General features: G+C 42.4%; 1 protein-coding gene across 1 annotated transcript; it reads right to left on the bottom strand.

Moving 5' to 3' along the window:
* Positions 1 to 7,111: 7,111 nt before the first annotated feature.
* Positions 7,112 to 10,819, bottom strand: RPL6 (ribosomal protein L6; the record flags this gene model as incomplete). The annotated part of the gene is made up of 6 exons (XM_079763304.1): positions 7,112 to 7,301; positions 7,627 to 7,811; positions 9,087 to 9,135; positions 9,422 to 9,565; positions 10,349 to 10,447; positions 10,556 to 10,819. The coding sequence occupies 6 exons, from the start codon at positions 10,817 to 10,819 to the stop codon at positions 7,149 to 7,151; spliced, it is 894 nt and encodes a 297-aa protein (XP_079619430.1). The 3' UTR covers positions 7,112 to 7,148.
* Between the last annotated feature and the right edge of the window lie 6,054 nt (positions 10,820 to 16,873).

Genomic DNA, 16,873 nt, shown 5'->3' with positions numbered 1-16,873 from the left:
ATTTCTTTTCAATGTGCACGAATCCGTGCACCGGGTCACTAGTAAATAAATAAACTTGAAGAACATTAAGATGCATACCCTTTGATTCAGCAATTCAACTTTGAGGAAGTTGTCCAAAAGAAATAATTCAATCCATAGTTATGGATATGAATACAGAAGGTACAGTTTAGTATTGTTTATCAGAGGGGAATTATAGTCAATCTAAATGTCCAACAATATGGGATTGGTTAACTATAATAATGGTATATCCATAAGAGAGTATATTATGAAGCCATCCAGAATAATGTTTATGAAGAATATTGACAAATAAATGTCATGATATATTGCTAAATGGAAAAAATCAGGCCAAAGTAAAAAGGAAATTTTGAGGTTTAAATGTGTTTATAGTTTGATTGCATTTTTCAATTTACATGCATGTGTGACTATAGGTGTAGAATAAAAGTCTGGGAAGGTATCATGCCTGATAACATTTGGGTGAATCTCAGGAGTGCATTTCCAGGTGACTGGGGAATTTGTGGTTTTTACTTTGGAATGTTTCCCAGTTTTCTTCCTAGAGCATGCATTACTTTTGAAAAAAGCAAAAAATTAAAAAATAAAAGCTATTGAGCACCTGAGTGAGGGTACATCAATTTATTTATCCATCATAACACCCTTCAGAGTATTCATTAATGGCCCCATTTTACAAGGAACTGAGGCTCAGAATTACTAGGAGGTAACTTGCACCTGCTTAGGAATTGGCAGGATGGAGACTTGAACCCCTAGCTAGCTCCATCCGGCACTGCCTCCTCCCAAACAAATAATTCATATACATTGTACTGTTGCAACAATCTCATATCCCTTACAATTATTGCTAATTTCATTATTTTATTCCTCAAGCATTTGTTAAGTCACTAGTAGGTGTCAAATCCTGGGAGGTATATAGAATGGAAATACAATATATCTGAATATCTGAAATAATATATGAAAAATTGACTCCCTGCTCTCAAAAACCTGGACAGCTAATCTAACATATGCAGAAACTCTTCCACAGGGAGATGGCTATTCTCCTATTCACTCAACAAATATTTGATTACTGACAGACATTGTTGTTGGTGTGGGGTTACCATGTTGAGCAAGGCAGAAAAGTCTTCTCTGAAAGAAGCTGCCCTGGCTGGGTGGCTCAGGTGATTGGAGCGTCCTCCTGTACACCAAAAAGTGGCGGGTATGATTTCTGGTCAGGACACATACCCAGGTTTCGGGTTTAATCCTCAGTCATCCAGGTGCATGCGGGAGGCAACCAATTGGTGTGTTTCCCTGTCATATCAATGTTTCTCTCTCTAAAAAAAAAAAAAAAAAAAAAAAAACAGTACTGGGGAGGAGGAAGGAGTGGGGTGGAAGAGGTCAATGGGAGAAAAAGGGGACATCTGTAATACTTTCATCAATAAAGATACATTTTTAATGGTCAAAGTGACAATAAGTTCAGCAGTTCAGAACAAATATTGCCATGAAAATAATAACAAAACAGGCAAATGTGAAAGAATGGCCATTTCATCAAATCCTGGTAACAGCCCTCTGAGAGAAGTAGTATTATTCTCCCCACTATCAGCTGGGACACCATGGCCCAGTTAGATACTTTGTTCAAAGTCTCAAAGCCAGTAAACATTCAACCTCAGAGATGATCCCAGGTCTCTCATTCTACAATCCCAGCTTCCTTATTTGGGCTGTAAAGATACCCCTTCATTCCTTTTGCTCACAAGTTCCAAACCAAATGGCAACCATCACCATTTTTAAATGCTCAGGTTTGGGGATGTAAATAATCATGGTGTGCAGCTCAGAGAAAAATGCTCCTGCTTTTGTTTAGATTTCAAGATCAGGAGTCAAGGTGCCCAGGAACTATTGTCTTTCACCACAATGAGTGAAAATAGCACATATCCAGGACTGAAAGTCTTTAGATTGCATAATGAGTAGTTATTTAATATTTTAGCAACAGTTATTAGTCATAGGGCCATATGGCTGCCACTGTACCATGATGAGGCTGCTGATGAATTAATATTTATAGAACCCCCTCTGGAAAAAAGACCATTTACTGGGAATTTCTAGACCGGATCAGTAGGACAAAGAAAGTCCCTGGTCTAAAGAACTGGATGCTGAGAGCCTGGAGGAAAAGAATCTAAATTTAGTCAAGACAAACACACACACACACACACACACACACACACACACACAGAATCACACACTGTGCCCATAGAAAACATCCATTCACAGATTCATAGAAAGGAAAGGTTTATGATTACTTCATGCTTCCATTTGAGAAGTGTGTGTGGGGGGGGTGTTAGAATGGGAAAAGGAGCAAGAGAAGGTGTTGGCTGAGCAACCTTAAGTTGGAAGCAAAGAGGAAGCAAGAGAAAGCTCTTAGGAGTTGGGACTCAGTTTCCCCTGGGAGGCACCTCCCCAAGAGAGAGCAAGCTTGTTGATTCAGATCATCTCCTTGCTACCCCAGCCAGACCCTCTGGGATTTTGCAATCTCTCTCTCCCTTCTGCACCAGCTGACTGTCTAAAAGGAGTCTGTAATCCTTACCGGGCTCAGAAAAATTCGAGTGTGGCATAAAGATAAGTAGTCCTTGATAAGCCTAATAGAGCTTGAAATAGCTTTAAACAAAGCAGCCATGTTAATTTTTAAGGTCTTTCCAAACACAAGGAACACACACACAGCTTTGCTAAATAGGCACACACACTAACAGAATCTGTGGGGGAGATGATTAGTTCCATCTCACTAATCACTGTCACAAAGAGGAAACACACACACACCTACTCAAAATCTTTTTTCCAAGTGATCCGGTCGGTTGTTTTTTGTTTGTTTGTAAGGAATATTCTTTCAGCTCTTGGGCAGGTCTATGAGGCGACAGGGAAAAGAAATCTGAGGCAAGATATTTGAAAATGAAGAGGGAGAATGTCTCCTTAGAGCTTTTGAATGATCATAACTAAGGGACAAGCATCCACATTGATGAAAAGCCTAAAGGACAAAGCAGCTTGAACAGCTCTCCCCCCCCCCCCCCCCCCCGCCCCGCTGGCGTGGCTCCCAGGTTCAATACCCAGTCAGGGCACATACCCAGGTTTCGGGCTCAACCCCGTGCTGGGTCTGCAGGAGGCAACTGATCTCTCTCTCCTTCTCCCTTTCTCTCTGAAATCCTTACAAATGAAGAGCAGCTCTACAGGAAAATCAGCACCACGGAGCTCAGAAAGACGCCAGTTCTCTGGCACCCCCTTGTGAGCATAAAGGGCCTTGGTGCACCAGAATTTCCGATTGGAATTTGCTAATTTGCAAACACTTCCCCTGCTGCAAAAATAGATTAAGAGTCAGAAGCCCCACAAAAGAAGAGTGGGCAAAAGAGAGGATCATCGAGTTTGCGCCAGAGGAAAAGCAAACACTGTTTTCATTCATTCGACATTTACTGTGCCTACTTTGTACAAGCTAAGTGTTAGGTCTGACACTTAGCTTCCCTGCCTCACGAAGCTTAGGATAGGAAGTCACGTGAAGCAAGTGATTCCAAAGAGGATGGGAAGTCCAGGGACCCGGTCTGAAAAGTGGGAAGGTTCCCGGAGGATGTCGCATTGAATGCCGGTAATTGATGTGCATGAGTTAGCTATATAAACATGAGGGTGGGAGGGGGGATTTGGTAAACAAAAGGAAAGCATTTATATGAAATGCAATGGACAGGGTGCTTGAATCCTGGACTGCCTAGGTTGGGGTCTCAGTTCCTTTGTGTCTGAACCCAGGGACAAACACATCTATTCTGGTGGCACTTTAAATTGGCCCTTTTGGTAAATCACTTTGGCTACACATATGCAAAGGTCATAGAAGGACCATGCCTTCTGATCCACCATTTAACTTCTAGAAATTTACCTAAGGCCTGTGTGGTTCAGTTCGTTGAATGTCATTCCAAATACCAGGAGGTCGCTGGTTCAATTTCGGTCAGGGCACATATCTAGGTTGTTGGTTTGAACCCCAGTTGGGGCATATACAGGAGACAACCAATAGATGTTTCTCTCTCCTTCTCAAATCAATTAGGGGGAAAAAACACCTCAGGTGAGGATTTTAAAAAAATGCAGCAGAGACTATCATTGTACACCTATTGGAATGGTTAGATTACAGGGGTCCTCAAACTTTTTAAACAGGGGGCCAGTTCCCTGTCCCTCAGACCGTTGGAGGGCTGGACTATAGTGTAAAAAAAACTATGAACCAATTCCTATGCACACTGCACATATCTTATTTTGAAGTAAAAAAAACAAAACGGCAAAAAATACTCGCATGTGGCCCACGGGCCGTAGTTTGAGGACGCCTGGGTTAGAATATTAAAGACAAACATGGGGAAGTAATGTACAGCGTTGTGATGGTCGTTCATTATCACCCAAGAGAAATGAAAACCTGTCCACACAAAAACCTATATGCACTTGTTTAGTGGCCTTATTCATAATCTCCAATAATTGTAGACAAACCCAATGATAGATCCCCCTTCCCCCAACTGATGGACGGAGTATGACGTAAACTCCACCTGCAGCCGGACATTCCTGAACACCTTTATTTGGACTGTACATTGAACCACCAATCAGCACCTGCCAAATACCCTAAGCCCCTGATTCCTAAGTCCCTAGGTGCCTAATCATGTGCCTTGTATGAAACCACCAATCAGCGTGTGCTGAGTGCCCTAAGCCCCGTCCCCTCAAAAGGCGCTTACACACCGGCAAGCCTTCTCTTTTCCCTCTGGAAGGTGGCCGGCAGCGTGATCTCCAATAAAGCCTGTATCCTGGGTATCCCATGGTCTCCGGCCCTCTGTTTCATCTTTCACCCAATGCCTTTCATTGGGTGAAATTTAGAATAGTAATACTTTGATACAATGGAATACTGATTGGCAATAAGACCTACTGAACCATGAACAAATCTCAAAAATGTTAGCATGCTGATGCTCTGGAAAAGGCAAAACTACAGGAACAGAAATTCTACTACTGGTTTCCTATAGTGAGAGCTGACTTTAAAAGAGCATTCAAATAAGATTTCACTTATATGTGGAATGTAAGAAACAAACCCGAACAAATTAAACCAGAAAAGGACCAATAGAGAACAAGCTGATGGCATCAGAGGAGTGGGTGAAAAATTTTATTTAAAAAAGAGCATGCAGGATCTTTAGTGATAGTGGTGCTTACAAACTAGATGTCACAAAGCTGCACACTAAAAATCAGGAATTTCACCAAATGTAAATATGTATCAAGAAAGTCAACTTTGCCAAAACCGGTTTGGCTCAGTGGATAGAGCATCGGTCTGCGGACTGAGGGGTCCCAGGTTCAATTCCGGTCAAGGGCACGTACCTTGGTTGTGGGCACATCCCCTGTGGGAGGTGTGCGGAAGGCAGCTGATCGATGTTTCTCTCTCATCGATGTTTCTAACTCTCTATCCTTCTCAATTCCTCTGTAAAAAATCAATTAAAAAAAATATATATATATAAAATTTTTTATTGAGGTATTATATGTGTACATATCTTACCATTACCCCCCCACCCCACACCCACACTTGCCCTCACCCCCCAGAGTTTTGCGTCCATTGTTTATGCTTATATGCATGCATACAAGTCCTTCGTTTGATTTCTTATCTCCCCCCCCTCTCCCTAACTTTCCCCCTGTAATTTGAAAGTCTGTTTGTTGCTTTACTGTCTCTATCTTTTTGTTCATCAGTTTATAATGTTCTTTATTATCCATAAATGAGTGAGATCATGTGGTATTTTTCTTTCAATAAAATATATATTTTTTTAAAAGTCAACTTTAAAACCAAAACCCTTCAGAGCCATTTTTTACTTCTCTATTGCCAAAAACCCATCTGATGACCCATTGTTCAAGAGGCATTCTTGCACATGAGTATAAACTGGTACAGCCTTGGCATTTTGATAGAAATTCAAATGTATAAAGCCTTCAACTTGGCAAAAAAAAAAAAAAAATCACTTACCTACTTGGCTCTCCATATGCATACTTAATGCCATTTACTACATTGTTTATAATTGCAAATGGAAACCCAAATATCCATAAAATAGTGCCAGACAGTAGTCCTTATCAAAGGTTTTGTTTTCCATGGTTTCAGTTAACCTGCAATGAACCAGTCCAAACACATTAAAATTCCAGAAATAATTTAAGTTGTGCACCATCCTGAGTCACGTGATAAAATCTTTCAACAGTCCTGCTTGGGATATGAATTGTCTCTTTGTCCAGTGTATCCATGCTACATATGCTAGCTGGCTAGCTAGTCTAAGACCAACTGTAGAGTGTCATGGCTTAGTGATCCAGGGTCACCAAATCAGACGATCCTCCTGAGTCAACAGCCTAACACTTTATCACAATGTCTACTTCATCTCAGCACGAAGTAGGTGAATATATTTTAAGACCACATTCACACATAGTAGTCCCATTATTGATGTCTCCCATTTATCAATTCAACTGTCATAGGTATGTATATGTAGGAAAATAACAGTATGCACAGGACTCAGCACTATTCATGTTTCAGGAATCCACCAGGTCTTGGACCACATTGCCCATGAACAAGTGGGGGACTATTGTACTATGTAGCACTAAAGACACTTTTTATGGAATTATCAAAATGTGTGTATTTTAGTCATACAAAATACTATTGGTTTTAAAAAGGAGGATAAATAACAATATTCATTTGCTGTGTTAATAAATTATTAACAACTAGAGGCCCGATGCATGAAAATCGTGCAAGAGTAGGCCTTCCTTCCCCGGGCTGCCAGCACCCGGGCTTCACTTGCAGCCCCAGCTTCGTCCGGTCTAATTAGCATATTATGCTTTTATCATTATAGATTATAGGGGTGAGGCTGAGAATTAGATGGGGGAGAAATGGATGGTAAATCATTGAATGGGATGAAAGTCTGTGACCTAAAAGACATTTCTCATCCATGTACATTTTAGCACTAACTTGCTTAGTGATTGGAGAAATGCTATTTTATATTGGTAGCTGCTGGGTGAAAAAGCTGAGAAGCTGGACCCTAAGGAAGTGCTTCCAATTCTCTTTGGTTGAGTCAAACACATAGCCAGGCATACGAGAATTAAAAAAAAAAAAAAAGACACAGGAAACATATCAGTTATTTAATCGGGTTCTTATAAGAAATTCAGAACACCAGTTTGTGAGGATAAAGCCCATTGGTGAGAGCGAACAGAGAGCGGAGGTAGCCCTGGAGCTGAGGAACAGCTTTGATTTTTGGCAGAATTTGAGAGTCCACAGCTTTCTGGTCAACCTTGCGCTGTTCTGTAATCTCGTATTTCTAGAAAGAAAGAGAAAAGCATGTAAGAGTTGGGCGTAAGTACCAACTCCTGGATTAATCATTTCAAATACTCAAATCCCAAGAATATTTAGAAAGCAATTTTGATATTGCTTTCCTTGGAGGGCTGGTAAGTTTTGGCTCAGGATTGTGCATTGAGCTCCCACCTGCTATTAAGAACTGTTTTTTTTTTTGCAGAATCTAGAACAATATAACTCCCCAGATAGTCCTCATTAATTACAACTTTAATTTTTCTTCCTTTTGTTTATTTCACTCCTGAACTGGGGAGGCAGGGCTATAAGAGGCAAAGACAGAACCAGCAGCTCACCTCTTTCTCTGTGTCGAAGATCTCACCCTCCTGGTGTTTGGGCTTGCGCAGCTTCTTCTTCTTGAAATAAGCATCAGTGAGATGTTTGGGGATTTTCACACCACTGATATCAATTTTGGTGGAGGTGGCGATGACAAATTTCTGGTGTGTTCTACGAAGAGGAACTCGATTGAGGGACAGAGGTCCTAAGGGGGAGAAATCAGTAGAATGAGGGAACAGGGAAGCAAAGCTCTAAGAACTGACTTTGAATTAGGTGAAATCGGGGAGTTGAATTTCTAAATTTTCTCTGGATCTGAAGAAATTCCAGACTGCTCTTTCTGCTGCCAGCATCAATACTTTTTCACTCTTTCTCTTCGAGGCAGCAGATCTTTGTGAAGACCCTGACTGGCAAGACCATCACCCTCAAGGTTGAGCCCAGTGCCACCACTGAGAAGGTCAAAGTTTAAATCCAAGACAGAGAGCATTGCCCCTGACCAGCAGCGCCTGCTTCTTAAAGATAAACAAGTGGAGGATGGCTGCACTCTCTCAGGCTACATTCATAGAGTCCACCCTGCACTTGGTGCAGGTCAGCATTGAGCCCTCTCCCCACATGTTCGCCTGCACCTCTGCACTGTCAACGGCTGCAAGGCCACAGCTGTGCCCCAAGGTTAAATAAGGTCCCTCCACCACCTCCTTGGCTTGCAGTTTCAGCCTGAACCCTGTGGCCTCAATTTTTCCCTTGCCCATTTAGTAACTCCATTCTATTGCCAAATGGCAGACCAATTACAAATTTTGGGTAGGATGCATTCCTTGGGGCTGGTAGCCAACCATTCTGCATTTTAGGTGACAGTTACTTGATAATGTTGTTATGTAACACTGAAATATCTGCTTTCTTAGAACTCATGTATATTAAGGCAGTGGTCGGCAAACTGCGGCTCGCGAACCACATGCGGCTCTTTGGCCCAGTGAGTGTGGCTCTTCCACAAAATACCAAGTGCGGGCGCGCACGTACAGTGCGATTGAAACTTCGTGGCCCATGCACAGAAGTTGGTTTTCGGCTCTCAAAAGAAATTTCAATCGTACTGTTGATACTTGGCTCTGTTGACTAATGAGTTTGCTGACCACTGATATAAGGCAATGAAATGGGGCTCAGCATCTCATAGCATTAAAACTTTCACATAGGTGGAAGCAAAGTGTATACTGTAAGCATTTAAAAAGAGAAGTTTCAGCCCAGCTGGTGTGACACAGTGGTTGAGCACTGACCTACATGAACCAGGAGGTCATGGTTCGATTCCCGGTCAGGGCACATGCCCGGGTTGCGGGCTTGATACCAGTAGGGGGGCATGCAGGAGGCAGTCGATCAATGATTCACTCTAATCATTGATGTTTCTCTCTCCCTCTCCCTTCCTCTCTGAAGTCAATTAAAAAAAAAAAAAAAAAAGACAAGTTTCAGAGAATATAAAATCCAAGGGTTTTCTTACCAGTCACAAGTAGCAAGCCACTGCTCAGCTGTTTCAGGAAAACCACCCTCTGTAAATTAAACAGAAATGGTAGACATTTCTACAATTAGAAACTGAGTTCTGAATTAACCAAACCACAGGTTTCTAAATTTGGTAAAGGAAATGTCTACACAAATACATAAACATTTTGGGTACAGGGGTATCTGATTCAACTATAACAAGTTACATTACCAACAGCAGGAAGTAGTAATATATTATTGTACATGTTGGGCTAAACATCTTATGCTAGTTACTGGGCGCTAAAGAAAGAGTCCTACCCAGAATGCACACACTATGATCAAGCACCTCAGGCTCACCTTGCCTCTGTGGCGCCCAGTGAGGATGATCAGAATGGTCCCAGGAGTGATGCTGGCCCGCAATCTCCTCACATGCTGACTGAAGGGTTTCTTGCCATGGCTCAACAGCTTTCGAGGCACATCTTCAGTAGGATAATATCTAGGCTGGAGAGAACCCATAGGTCCAAATTATTTAAATAAGCTAATCAGCTTAAGCAGAGCTGACAGTCAATGAAACCTTTGCTACATCCCTTTAGAGATTACATGACAACCTATCATTCATTATTCACTGTGTAACAGTGTTTCTCAAGCTTTTCTCAGGCCCCTGACTATCCTTCTCCAGAATGTTATATGTTCTAAAGGAGGCATGGCTTGTTTTCCATTCAAATTAAGTGTGTTCCTATCTGTCCCATTAACATGATTCCTCCCATTTTTTCCATGAAGGAAATCAAACTGTACAAAACTAGACAGTTCAGACCAGTACTGCCAGTTCAATTATAAAAATAAGACCCCACGCCTTGCCCACATATGTTCAGTCCCCAGTGTGAGACGCGCAAGAGGCAGCCAATCAATGATTCTCATCATTGATGTTTCTCTCTCCCTTCCTCTCTGAAATCAATAAAACTATATTAAACAAAAACAAAAGAAGCACTGCTCTTGTGGACCAATGAACTATAATCTTGGCAGCGAGTGTCCTTGGCTCCATTATTTAACTCTCACAAACACCCTGTACAACAAACCTTTCTTTATATTAAAAGCTAAGAAACAAAAGCAGAGAAAAGTAACTCTACTTAATATCGAACAGCCACATTGCAAACCCAGAACCCACTTTCCTCCATAAGTCAGTCTCTGGCAAACATAAAATTCCAAAACCTGAGTACACAACAAGACAGTGACAGTTTTCAAGCCTCAACTAAACATCCAACTACAGTGTCCTCTTAAGCTTACCATTTTGCGGAGTTTAACCACTCGGGTACCACCATTCTTGTCGCCACCAACTGGTTTTGTGACAGTAGCAAGAACTTTCTCCTTCTTTTTCTTTTCAATCTATTACAACACAAATGCAACAAAGCGTCAGAGGCAGACAAAAAAATTTAAGAGTAAGACACAATGTATATAATTAATGGTCAGTGGTTTCCCGCACCCCTTCCTTACCCTGGATTTAGGGGCCGAATACTTCCTCTTGTACATGGCCTTTCGCGAATACATAGCCGACCGGGAATATCTGCCAATTCCTCTGACGAGGACGGGGTTTCGGCTGCAGTGGGGCTTCCCCTTCTTAGGCGCCTTAACCTTGCCGCCGGCATCAGCCTTCTTCTTGGCTTCAGGTTTCTTCTCCTTAGTATCCGGCTTCTTCTCCTTAGTATCAGGCTTCTTCTCTTTAGTATCCGGCTTCTCAGTTTTCTTTTCACCCGCCATCTACCAATACGCAATATTTTTTTTTAAAGGTACTCACCGATTATCCCATAACAAGGCAATATCTTAACAGTACAAGGGGGTTCCCTGACAAGCCCTCCCTCTCCAAGTAGCGATAACATCCTTTTCATCCCTCCCAAGACAGAGGCATACCTCCAAACCCCAAACATGTGCAGCCACCCCATAGCGGTTAATTTGGGTGTTCTTTCAAACTACTATACACTTCAAGATTTGAAGGCATCTTGCAGAATTAGCCCCAACTCTGGCCACGTTGAAAAAAAAAAACAGACACTTCCGGTCGCGAACGTGGGGAGACGGGAAAGTAGCACTGGGCCTCATCTCCAAATCTCAACGTGGCTGAGACAAGCTCGGCGGCGTCTTTTGGCAGCCGGGCCCTGGATTCCATAGCGCGCGCCCATCGCCCTGGTCCCTGCGGGCCCATTAGCCTGCTACTGATCTCCGGAAGGCCCCATTTCCCCAGCCCAGGAGGGTAGCGAGCAGCCGGAGACCGGGAGCCTCTACGGCATTCCACCTCACCCTCTTCGAGTCCCACTGCAAGCCCAAGCTAGACAAATGAAGCGCCTGGGAGGCGTCTCAGTTGGCCCCAGACATGTATGACCCTTGCAGGTGTCGACTTGATACCCTCCTGGTTCGGATGGCGAAGGATTGGGGTCCTGAAATCGAATCTTGCGGAGGAGCGCCGCCATTCTTACCTTGCAAGATGGGAAAGAGAACTAAGGTCCTGGCTTCCGGTCTATAAGCATCACGGATGGGGTCGAGTATCACTTCCTTCCGGGCCCGAGGCATCATGGGAAATGTAGTTTTTCTTCTTTTGAAAGCTTCATACTAGAGAGCTGTTTTTTCCTAAGAAGCGAAAGCGAAGAACCTTTTGTCTCTGTTTTATGTTATAGACCAATAAAATTCTCACAGTACTTCTGGGAACCGACATTTTCCTTACCGAGGACATTAGAGAGCACTACATTATCAATATTAGAAGGAATAGGTGGATGAAGAATGTGATCTCCAAGTAAATTGAAATCTTTTCTAGGAAAGGCTAATTGGGAACCTTCCACGGACATTTTCTCCACAGTTGGCTTAATGCTTATATCCCCTAATCAGACTATGCCCAATGGCAGAGGTTCAGGAAAGCTAGAATTTAAAATGAATAAACACGTTCAATGGAAAAACAGAAAATGGATATAAGTTCTTTCTTCTGGGAAATTTGGGGATGTTTTGCAGTGGTTTTTGTTTAAGATTTGGAAGAATAAATATAAATTTGGCCCTGGCTCAGTTGGTTAGAGCGTTGTCCTGATATACCAATTCTGCCGTTATATGACTGGTCAGGGCACATAGAGACAACCAATGAATGCATAAATAAGTGGAACAACAAAAATCGGTCTCTCTCTCTCTCCCCCCCCCTTCCTCTCTCTCTGTTAAAAAATAATAAATAAATTAAAAAAAATGCATATTTGGCAGATGAAAGTGGCTATTGGAACAATAATAAATGCAAGAGGCAGGTGAGCAGCTTTAACATTCTGAGCAAAGCAACTCCGAGAAACTGCTATTCCAGAAAATGTATAAGAATGAGTGAAGTGCAGAATTGTTTTATTGACCCCTCAAAAATTCTGACACCCTCAGAGACTCAGGTAGTAAAAGCCCCAAAATACTTGTTAAATGACCTACTTGTTGAAATAAAACGGAAAGGCCTCCCTCTTGTGTTATGTTGTGGTATTGCAAAGTTTAACATTCATTAAATTGGGCAAAATATAATCAATGTACTGTGTTAATTATAAAGTAAACATTAAGCACCTGGTTGTGCCACATATAAAATTCTCTTAAATTTGTGCAATGCTTTATTAATTATAAAGCAGACATTAAATCATTTTAAGTCCTAATGAAACATCCCTGTGAGGTAGGAATTGAAGATGAAAGAACTAAGGCTCAATTACAATAAATGACTTATTCAAAGGCACATATACACTGACATTGACTCATGTCTCTTAGTGCCACAGACAGAAAACTAGTAGGCAGTTGTGTTGTAGGAACTTAACTCTTTTTTTCTATCAATTAGCCTATGGTTAAATTGGTTTTGTTTATGTCATTTCCCTTAAAGTCCCAGTTTCCAAGAACCTACCTAGGACATTAAATAAGAACTTACTGGACTTCATAAACATTAACTCATTTATTCTTTGCAACCTAACCTATGGGGTAGGTAGTATTTTGATTAATCCATTTTACAGAGAAGGAAACTGACACACAGAGTCAAGTGACTTACCTATGGGCTCCCAGGCTGAGCTTTGGAGATCAATGACTTAACCCCCATATGATACTACATCTTAGAGTTTATATTGGAGGGTGTTCGGTTCTAAGCTAGGAAAGGTGTGTTGGCGACCATATAACCTGGACTGAGAGAATCATGGAAGGCTTCCTATCCCAGGGGACTTGACTTCTAGTCTGAGACCTGAGGCATAAACTGGAGTTCATGGGAAGGAGGGGTCAGGAATGAACCCTCTCGGGAGTGGGAACAGATTGTTTAAAGGCCCAGAGTTGGGAGGGGAAGTGAGACTTATTTAGCATGACTGGGTCAAAGAGAATGAGGTGAGTGGTAGAGATAGGCATGGCTGGTGCAGTGAGCAGGAACCAGACAAGATGGTTGATAAAAAAATTTTTTTTTTTTTACTGCATCCTAAAAGCAATCCATTCAAGGTAGGGAGTGACTAGATCTTTGTTTTAGATTACTCTGGTTATTATGTGGAGAATGGATGGGAAAGGGCAAACCTGCAGGCCTAATATCAATTAGGATGTTTGAGTCATCAAGGTGGCCAGGATTTAGGGCGAGTGAAAAAGGAACAGATTGGGCAACTTCTTGTTGAACCCCTATTACCTAGTTAATTTTGCATATATAAAAGACAAAAAATTTTTTTAATATATTTTTTATTGATTTCTTACAGAGAGGAAGGGAGAGAGATAGAGTTAGACACATAGATGAGAGAGAAACATCAATCAGCTGCCTCCTGCACACCCCCTACTGGGGATGTGCCCGCAACCAAGGTACATGCCCTTGACCGGAATCGTACCCGGGACCTTTCAGTCCACAGGCTGACACTCTATCCACTGAGCCAAACCGGTTTCGGCTAAAAGACAAATTTTAAAAAATGTATGTACTTGATTTTAGGAAGAGAGAGACAGTGGAAAGGAGAGATGGGGAAACATGGATTTACTGTTTTACTGATTTATGTATTCATTGGTTGCATCTTCTTGTATGTGTCCTGACCAGGGATCGAACCCACAACTTTGGTGTATGGGGACAATCCTCTAACCAACTGAGCTACCCAGCCATGACAAAGACAATTTTTCTAAAGATTTCTTTAATTGTTTTTTTGTTTTGTTTGTTTTTTGTTTTTAGAGTAAGAGAAAGGGAGAGAAGAGAGAGAAACATCGATGTGAGAGCAGTTGCCTCCTATATGTCCCCTACTGGGGATCAAGCCTGCAACCTGGGTATGTGCCCTGACTGGGAATCAAACTGGCAACCTTTTGGAGCCCAGGATGATGCCCAACCAACTGAGCCACACCGGCCAGGGTGAAAGACAATTTTTGTAAGGAGCTTACTCTTTCATCAATGCTGATGAAGCACAGCGTGACAGTTCTTTATAAAGGAGTGAGAAGGGGAGTATTGAGAGGAAAAAAGCAAGGATTTTGGAGCTACCTAATGTGGGTTGAATTTACTTACTACTTTTGTGGCTTTTAATATGTCATAGGCATAGATAACAGCTCCACCTTCTTCCTCTAGTCTGAACCATCATCCTCTCCAGCCAGGAATACTCTAGTATTCTAGTATTCTGAACTGGTTTCTCTGTTACTGGTCTTGCCCTCCTGATCTGATTCCTCACAGTATACCTAGAGTAATACTTAAAAAACATAGAGATTATATTCCTCTTCTGCTAAAATTTTTTAATGGCTCTCCAGTTCACTGTTTATTTTTTTAAATTAAATTTATTTGGGGTGACATTAATAAGATTACGTAGGTTTGAAGTGCCCATTTCTATGATACATTATCTGTATATTGCATTGTGTGCCCACCACCCAAAGTCAAATCACCTTCTATCACTATATATTTGACCTCCTTTACTCTTTGCTACCCTCCTTACTCTGGTCACCACCATACTGTTATCTGTGTCTATGAGTTTTTGTTTGTTTGTTGCTCTGAGTTTTATATCCCACATTTGAGTGAAATCACATGGTTCTTAACTTTTTCTGTCTGACTTATTTTGCTTAGCATGACATTCATGTTGTTGCAAGTGGCAGTATTTCATCTTTTCTTATGGCTGAGTAGTATTCCATTGTATATACACTGAGTGGCCAGATTATTGTGATCTCTGAACGCATAATAACCTGGCCACTCAGTGTATATCCTATATAATAAAAGGCTATTATGCAAATTGTCCCCTCGACCAGGAGTTTGACCAGCAGGCAGGCTGGCCAACCGCCCATGTCCTCTCCCCCTGGCCAGGCTGGCTGGACCCCACCCATGCATGAATGCATGCACCGGGCCTCTAATATATATATATATATATATATATATATATATATATATATATATAGAGAGAGAGAGAGAGAGAGAGAGAGAGAGGCTAGATTATTTATGCGTTCAGAGATCAAAATAATCTGGCCACTCAGTGTATGTACTACATCTCCACTTGGGTTGTTTTCATGTCTTGGCCACTGTGAATAATGCTGCAAGGAACATAGGTGCACAGATATCCTTGCAAATAAATGTTTTCAAATTTTGAGGGTCGATACCCAGAAGAGGGTTTGCCGGGGCATGTGGTAACTCTATTTTTAAATTTTTGAGGAACCTCCATACTCTCTTCCACAGAGGCTGTATCAGTTTATATTCCCACCAGCCGTGAAAGAGGGTTCCTTTTTCTCCACAACCTCTCCAACACTTGTTATTACTTGTCTTGTTGATAATAGCCTATGGGACCTCTATCATCTCCATCTCCATCTTTCTTACCTCATCTGCTACTACTCATCCTTCACCACCACCCTCTCCCCCAAGCCAGACACTTCTTTATTGTCCTTAAAATACAAGAGTCCGTCAGGGCCTTAGAGCCTTTGCACTTGCCTCTCCCCTGTGCTTGAAATGCTAGTCCCCTGACTTATTCCCTCTGATGGCTTCTGCATCTGAGCTTCACTCAAATGCTATTTTCAGGGAAAGACCAGAAAGGAGGCTGATAGTATTACCTTGAGTATTTTTCTTGATTACTGTAGCTCCTCCCAGGAGAACCCAGGGATTTTTGCCTTTTCACTTCACTGTTGTATCCCCCTAGTCTAAAACGGGCGCCTGGCAGATAGAAAATACTCAACAGGTGTTTAATTATCTTAATAAATTGAACAAGGACTTACCAAATGGGCCAGGCCTAGTTCGAAACTGGAAGATGAAACAGAGTGGCCGGGGGTGAGAGCGCCTTTTGAGGGGAGGGAAAGAGGGGACGGGGCTTAGGGCACTCAGCACACGCTGATTGGTGGTTTCATGTAAGGTACATGGTTAGGGGCCTAGGGATTTAGGAATTGGGGGCTTAGGGTATATGGCAGGTGCTGATTGGTGGGTCGATGTACAGTCCATATAAGATGTTCAGGAAGGTCCGGCTGCAGGTGGAGTTTACGTCATACTCCGTCCATCAGTTGGGGTAAGGGAGGATCTATCAGAAACATGTTACATATGTAACCCTCACACTAATCCTAGGAAGAAAAGACAATCACCAGCTTCATTTTACAGACGTGAAGGCATGAAGACAACGGGGGCTCCGAGAAATTTAAGCAGCTTCCCCCAGGTTACCCAGCTCCTTGAGTGAGAGCTGCGATTTGGGGGATGAAATGAACGAATGTTCGACTTGGCAGACAGCTCAGGGATGGGAACGGAGCGGTGGGACCGGAAGCGGTGGGGTCGTGGGAGTGCGTCCCACTCTGCGCGCCCAGCACTGCCCCGCGGCCAAAGGCTGCGGGAGGCCGTGAGCCCGGCGGCCAGGCTCAGCGGCGGAGCGTCACCCACGAACC

This window comes from Cnephaeus nilssonii (genome assembly GCF_951640355.1).
Source record: "Cnephaeus nilssonii genome assembly, chromosome: 22".
NCBI classification, from domain to species: domain Eukaryota; kingdom Metazoa; phylum Chordata; class Mammalia; order Chiroptera; family Vespertilionidae; genus Cnephaeus; species Cnephaeus nilssonii.
The sequence above is the reverse complement of the archived record's forward strand: the minus strand, read 5'-3'. Positions and strand labels throughout refer to the sequence as shown.